The sequence below is a fragment of the Protobothrops mucrosquamatus genome, unplaced genomic scaffold (assembly GCF_001527695.2).
Source record: "Protobothrops mucrosquamatus isolate PMUCROS unplaced genomic scaffold, P.Mucros_1.0 scaffold_142, whole genome shotgun sequence".
NCBI classification, from domain to species: Eukaryota; Metazoa; Chordata; class Lepidosauria; order Squamata; family Viperidae; genus Protobothrops; species Protobothrops mucrosquamatus.
This window is the reverse complement of record NW_015386218.1, coordinates 285,648-293,178: the sequence shown is the minus strand read 5'-3', so window position 1 is coordinate 293,178 and position 7,531 is coordinate 285,648. Positions and strand designations below refer to the sequence as shown.

Here is a 7,531-nt window from a genome sequence, read left to right as displayed (position 1 = left end):
CCTCGGAGAGGGTACGCAACCTGGGGGTCCTCCTGGACCCACGGCTGACACTGGAAGACCAGTTGTCGGCCGTGACCAGGGGGGCGTTTTATCAGGTTCGCCTGATTCACCAGTTGCGGCCTTTTCTGGACCGGGACGCCTTGCGCACAGTCACCCATGCTCTCGTCACCTCCCGCCTGGACTACTGTAATGCTCTCTATATGGGGCTTCCCTTGAGGAGCACTCGGAGGCTCCAGCTAGTCCAGAATGCGGCCGCGCGGGCGGTGTTGGGAGGGACTCGTCGCTCCCATGTAACACCGCTGCTGCGCGAGCTGCACTGGCTGCCGGTGGCCTTCCGGGTGCGCTTCAAGGTGCTGGTTATTATCTTCAAAGCGCTCCATGGCATCGGACCTGGATATCTCCGAGACCGCCTTCTGCCTCAGAGTGCCTCCCATCGGCCGGTACGGTCCCACAGAGTGGGTCTCCTCAGGGTGCCGTCAGCCAGACAGTGCCGGCTGGCGACTCCCAGGGGGAGGGCCTTCTCGGTGGGAGCCCCCACCCTCTGGAATGAACTACCCCCAGAGATCCGGGTGATCCCGGATCTCCCTTCCGCCGCGCCCTTAAGACATGGCTATTCCAACAAGCAGGACTGGCCTAGGGGGAATTTTTAGTGGGGTTTTAAGAATAATTTTAAATTGACACAGGCCACATCAAATATTTCATTTTAATTAGGTTTTAAAGTGGGTATTTTTATTTCTGTATTTGTTTTACCAGGCTGTCAGCCGCCCTGAGTCCGTAAGGAGAAGGGCGGGATAAAAATCCAAACAAATAAATAAATAAATAAATAGTGGGTTCAAGTTGCAACATGGAAAACGAGTGGAAGTTGCTCTCAGCCAGCTTAGTTTCCTCAGAAGACTGTTGTCGGGACACAATGATTTGTCATTTCTACCCTCAAATTCTATTAGGATTTTTTTTAAAGACTATTAGTTAATTCGTTCTGCTAGCTAGTCTTCCAAATAGGCTTTTAAAAGAAGTATTTTTTTAGAAAAAGTCCTCCAAGAAAAAGGAGTAAAAGTATCACAGTGGTAGCAAATGCTAAACAGAGACCCATTGAACCAGTAGTAGAATTACATTACTGAAAGGCATTGAAAGTTCTGCAGAATCGATCAACTTGATAAAATTTGTCCAAATAGTTCTTCAGTCAAAGGTTTTTGATGGTTTATTTTCTCACATAAACCTTGGAATACTCCATTTACTGCCATTTAACTTGGTGCATAACTTTACTTTGGGATTTTGTGAACAATGGACCAGATTTTGAGAATCCTCCTTGGCCTGTTCTGTTCCTTTTTCCTTGTTCAGGGTGACCTTGTGTCTTTTGAAGAGGTGGCTGTGTATTTCTCCAAGGAAGAGTGGTCTCAGCTGGATCCTGACCAAAAAGTACTACATAATGAAGTCATGCTGGAAAATCATACAACTGTGGCCTCTCTGGGTAAGGATTTGCTACTCATTAATCAGAGAGTTTCAGAAAGTTACCATTAGCTATTTCTTATTAATAATCCCCAACTCATCTCCTGGGAAGGAGAAGGAAACATATCTGGCTTTCTCCTGCTCCACGGAAGGAATAGCAATAGCACATATGCATGTTAGATCCTACCTTGTGGCGATGAGGGTGGCGAGGTCTAATTACTACTCCACCCTCATTGCGTCATCAGATAACCGCCCGGCCTCCCTCTTCAGGGTGACCAGCTCCCTCCTTCAGTTGAGGGGGGGCGGGGACTCCCTGGCGGGGAAGGCTGAGGAATTTGCACAATATCTGCATGACAAAGTCGCTCGGATCCGAGAGGGTTTGGACTCCGACTGGGTGGCCCCGGGGGAGGGGGCGAGGGCAGGTCTTGAGACTGTTGTATGGGAGGAGTTTGACTCTGTGGCTCCCGAGGACATGGACAGGATCCTGGGGAGACTGAATGCAACCACAGGTTTAGTGGATCCGTGTCCCTCCTGGTTGGTACTGGCGGCTCGGGAGGGTACACGAGCCTGGCTCCAGGGAATTACAAACGCTTCTTTACGGGAGGGTGCCTTCCCCGTGGTCCTAAAGGAGGCGGTGGTGAGGCCCCTCCTTAAGAAGCCCTCCCTGGATCCAGATGTATTGGCAAATTATCACCCAGTCTCCAACCTACGCTTTGTGGCGAAGGTTGTTGAGAGTGTGGTTGCACAGCAGTTTCCCCGGCACCTGGAGGAAACGGTCTATCTAGACCCTCTCCAGTCGGGCTTCAGGCCGGGATACAGCACGGAAACAGCATTGGTCACGTTGGTGAATGATCTCTGNTCGACCTGTACGCTCCCACAGAGTGGGTCTCCTCAGGGTGCCGTCGGCCAGACAGTGCCGGCTGGCGACCCCAAGGGGGAGGGCCTTCTCTGTGGGAGCTCCCACCCTCTGGAATGAACTGCCCCCAGAGATCAGGGTCATCCCTGATCTCCCTTCCTTCCGCCGCACCCTTAAGACTTGGTTATTCCAGCTTGCAGGATTGGCCTAGGGTAATTTTTAGAGGGGTTTTAATTATATTTTAATTAGACTACGTTTAAATATTTCTTTTTAATTAATTTTAATTCTGTAATTGTTATTTATGTATTTTTAATCGATTGTCAGCCGCCCTGAGTCTGCAAGGAGAAGGGCGGGATATAAATTTAATTTAATAATAATAATAATAATAATAATATCACTCCACAGTGCTTTACCACACTCTGTGAGTGGTGTACAATGTCAGCATATTGCCCCCAACAATCTGGGTCCTCCTGGCACTTCGCCACCAGAGCTCCTCTTACAAGATCTTTGGGACAACTAAAAGGAAAGAGGTCTATGGTTGTTTAGATGCTTCTCTGCCACTTCTCATCTGAATTTTTCTATTTCTATTTCAATCTATCAGTGATAAACTAACTTCTTGGCTTGAGGAGATGCTTAACTACATAACACCAATATCAGCTATTTGAGCCCAGATGTTTTTTCTTATCTGTCCTAGAAAGGGTTGTCATTTCTTCCGGTTCTTGGGTTAAAAACTTTTGTTCCTTTTCATTTCTATCCTGAGTCTTGGGATTAGGGGCTAACCAGTACAAGTAGTCCTCGAGTTACGAATGTAATGGAGCCTGCCCATTCCACTTGTGAAAACTGTGGGAATCTTGTACCTCGAAGGAGATCACTCCCTTGCTCATTAAGATGCATGTAGCTCGTTAAGTGAACATACGATACCTCAGGGTGGGGAAGGCCATGGAGGGCCTAGTGATGGAACAGGTCACCAAGGCCTCCTCAACCCACTAAGATACCTCATGCTTCCCCCTCCCTTCCTGTCATGCAGGACTCACCTTGAAAAGATCTGTCCACGGTTCCTCCTGCTGCCTGGCTCTAAGGCCGGGGACTCTTCCATGTCTCTCCAATAGCCTGATGCGGGCCTCGGAGGCCTTCTCCAGATCCAGGCAGGAGCGGCCTGGAAAAGGCCTCTGGCACCCAGATTGGGCCACTGGAGGCCACAAAAGCGTTCCCCCGGCCTCAGATCCAGGCGTCAGCAGCTTGGAAAAAGCCTCCGATGCCCCGATCCAGCGTCCAGAGGCATTGAGAAGTGTCCCCTGGCCTCAGGTCCGGGTGGCAGCGGCCTGGAAAAGGTCTCCGATATCCCAATCCAGCCTCCGGAGGCACATGGAAGCATCCCCATCTTCGGTTCCATTCTTTGTTGCAGAAAACAGAGGCCTAAAGTAGTATGAGATCACGCAAGATCAGTAGCATGAGATCTTGCCCCAGTGATCTCGCGTGATCTTGCATTACTTTAGGCCTTCATTGTCTGTGAACGCACCAAAAGCCTGTAGCAGCCAAGAAAGTGAAGGATTTCAATCTTCGCAGGGATGAGTATTGAAGGCTTGGTGCCTAGGGAGACCTGGGATAGAGATGGGGAGGCAAGGAATAACCAGCGTGAATGTTGCAGAGCCTCTGCGGTCGCTCATAAAGGCAAACGACTGCCGTGCTGCTGCAATATTCGTAATTTTGGGACTTGCTTGTAAGCACTAATAGAAGGACCCCTGTTTTTTTCTCTGCAGCTATGTGATTTTGGCAAGAGGAATAGTAAAGGGAAATTAGTTTGGATAGAAAAAAAGGACTTGTTACAAAATTGTTTCAGTTCTCACAGGTCTCTGCTGAAATTAACCCACTCCAATAAATCTTACATTATCTCCTAATATCTCCTTGACTGTTTCCCCTGATTATTTCTTAACTGAAAACTGACTTTGCGTGAGATTTGCATTTCGGGGTGTTTCCCTGAAAATAAGCATTAGCTTGATTTTTATCCATGCGCCGAATATAAACTCTATGCCAAAAATAAGCCCTAGTTAACACTCTGTCCTACCGTCTGGTTGTTCGTGGCTGCAACGGGGCGGGAGAGTGCACGGTACCGCCATGAAGTGAGGTGAGGCAGGTGGCGGGAAAGGTGGCCCATGCGTCCCATACCTGCATACCTCAGGGCCCCCACAACCAGACCTCTCCCCACTGGTGACCTCTCCCCAGCCATTTAATGACCCGGCTGCCCACCTCTCCACCTGCCTCTTCCCTTTCCCTCCTCTTGAGGTGGAGTGCCATATGGGTGGGAGAGAGGCTTGGTCCCCTCACCCAGTCCCCCTCCACTGTTTCAAAGCCAGGAGGGAGTTATGGCAAAAGGCTTCTCCTGCTGCTGAGCATCAGCTACTTCTGCTGCTGGAGGGGCTTTTTTAGATCCCTGCCACCCTGTACCTGCTGGAGGCTGTCTCCTCCACCTGCTACTTTTGTCCTGGACACACTGCCTCACGCTTCCTGATCCCTGTTTGCCATTTCATTTGCGGCAGCTCTGAAGACCTGCACCTCTGCATCGTCCCAGTTTCAACCACCTGGCTCCCTTCACAGCTCTATCCACACAGCCACCCAAGCAGTAGGCAGAGCCCCGGAGGGTCGGGGAGGGTGCTGAAGCTACCAGGCATCCTGCTTGCAGCATCTATGCCTGGCTGCCCCTTCCGCATCAAAGCTGGAATGCCACCCCATTTCAATAGATGCCAGCTTTGCACCACCGCCCAGCTCCCATCTCTTCCCCAAAGCATTCCTTCACTAACCTGCTTTCCAGCTCGGTTGCATTTCTCTATAGCCACATGCAGGGAAACAAAAGTTTGTGGGGCTAAAAAAAAGTTCAACCAGACCTTTCAACTTTCAAGATCTTTTTTTGTATGTGTGTCTGAGAAGTTGGAAGGTCTGATTGACCTTCGAGGGTTTAGCACAGTGGTTCTCAACCTTTTTAATGCCGCGACCGCCCAACCGGTCGTAAGTCGAGGACTAAACCGGTCGTAAGTCGAGGACTAAACCGGTCGTAAGTCAAGGACTACCCAACCGGTCATAAGTCGAGGACTTTCCCTGCCCGGGAGCGCCGCGCATGTGTGGTTCCACCCCCTGCGCTGGCCGAGGCGTAGCTGGCAAGCGGCAGAGACGGAGCAGGCTGACCACCAGCTGGCCCAGCTCAAGGGAGGTAAGGTACCCACCGGAAAAGGGGGAAAAAATGGCGGACAGCCTTGCTTGGCGACCCCCGTGAAACGGTCGATCAACCCCAAATGGGGTCGCGACCCATAGGTTGAGAACCGTTGGTTTAGCAGCTTCTCTCGTTGCATCTTCCTAAAGCCCTATTGGCCAAAACGAAAGAGCAGCATTCTTCCTGCTCTTGTTGCAAGCGGCACCCTTACTTTAACAGTAATTACCCACTGAGCGAAGAGAAACAGCCTACTCCTTAGAAAACGTAAGCCATTTTACGAATGTATGGGTGGAGTAGGCATAGGGGCTCATTCATAGAATGGTATCCTGTTAACAAATCCTCGAGGTATAAAGGTAATCAGCAGGCTCCATTACATTCGTAGCTCAAGGATTATCTGTATATTGCAATTTTGCAAAAATTTAGAAGGTAATTCACTTGACTTTCTACAATTTGATCTTTTCTCCTAACCTTGTTATCATTTTCATTTCTCTTTTCCTTTGGAGGCAATAATGGGCAGGAGAATAAAGATTCTGAGGAGCCATTACAAGTGATCCACCATGAAGAAAGAATAAAGAAACGTATAGTACAAATGGAAGAAGAACATTATGAGAGAAACCAGTTGAATAATTGGAATCAGGAGAGTTCATCAACCATTCATGCTTCAATGCAAGATCTTCTTCTCCAAGGGACAATAAGGAAGAAATGCATTGGGAAAAGTGTAAAGTTAATCAAAGCTCAATTGCATGTAAATGAACATTGTCCAATCCAAAACAAAGGCGAAGATGCCATAAGTAGACACAATGGGACTTTCACTCTTTCTCTTGGAAATAAGTCCCTTACATCTCAAAAAGGGATTGACAGAGAAGAAAAGCCATATAAATGCTTAGAATGGGAAAAGAATTTTAGAAAAAACAGACAACTTACTGTCCATGAAAGGATTCACACAGGGGAGAAGCCATACAAATGTGTTGACTGTGGAAAACTCTTCTGTCGAAAGTCTTCCGTTACTTACCATCAAATGATCCACACAGGGGAGAAACCATATAGGTGCATGGAGTGTGGAAAGACCTTTGCTTGTAGCAGTCGACTTACTTCGCACAAAAGGATCCACACAGGGGAGAAGCCGTTTAAATGCATGGAGTGTGGAAAGACATTTAGTCGAAATGATTATCTTACTGTCCATCAAAGAATTCACACAGGAGAGAAGCCATTTAAATGCATGGAGTGTGGAAAGACCTTTATTCGGAACAATCATCTGAATGCCCATCAAAGAATCCACACAGGGGAGAAGCCATTTAAATGCATGGAGTGTGGAAAGACCTTTGCTAATAGCAGTCGACTTACTGTGCACAAAAGGATCCACACAGGGGAGAAGCCATTTAAATGCATGGAGTGTGGAAAGATCTTTACTAAAATAACTCATCTTACTGCCCATAAAAGGATCCACACAGGAGAGAAGCCATTTAAATGCATGGCATGTGGAAAGTCCTTTGCACAAAGCGCTCATCTTTATTCCCATAATAAGATCCACACAGGCGAGAAGCCATTCAAATGCATGGAGTGTGGAAAGACCTTTATTTCAAACAGTCGTCTTACTGCGCATCAAAGGATCCACACAGGGGAGAAGCCATTTAAATGCATGGAGTGTGGAAAGATTTTTTCTCAAGTAGCTTATCTAATTTCCCATAAGAAGGGCCACACAGGGGAGAAATCATATAGGTGCATGGAGTGTGGGAAGACCTTTGCACAAAGCGCTCATCTTTATTCACATAAAAAGATCCACACAGGGGAGAAGTCATTTAAATGCATGGAGTGTGGAAAGACTTTTGCTTGCAGCACTCATCTTTCTTCCCATAAAAGGATCCACACAAGGGAGAAGCCGTTTAAATGCATGGAGTGTGGAAAGACGTTTATTTGGAACAGTCATCTTACTGCCCATAAAAGGATCCACACAGGGGAGAAGCCATTTAAATGCATTGAGTGTGGAAAGACCTTTGCTCGGAGCACTCAGCTTTCTTCCCATA

The 7,531-nt window shown here is 48.0% G+C and overlaps 1 protein-coding gene and 1 pseudogene across 1 annotated transcript in view; one reads left to right on the top strand and one right to left on the bottom strand.

Annotated features, from left to right (window-relative positions):
• Positions 1–7,531, bottom strand: part of LOC114922759 — a 360,999-nt gene that overhangs the window by 93,034 nt on the left and 260,434 nt on the right. The window contains exon 6 of the mRNA XM_029284635.1: positions 1,455–1,460. Within this exon, the coding sequence (XP_029140468.1) occupies positions 1,455–1,460 (6 nt within the window). The remainder of the gene's footprint in view (positions 1–1,454; positions 1,461–7,531) is intronic.
• Positions 1–7,531, top strand: part of LOC107289956 — a 68,481-nt pseudogene that overhangs the window by 59,328 nt on the left and 1,622 nt on the right.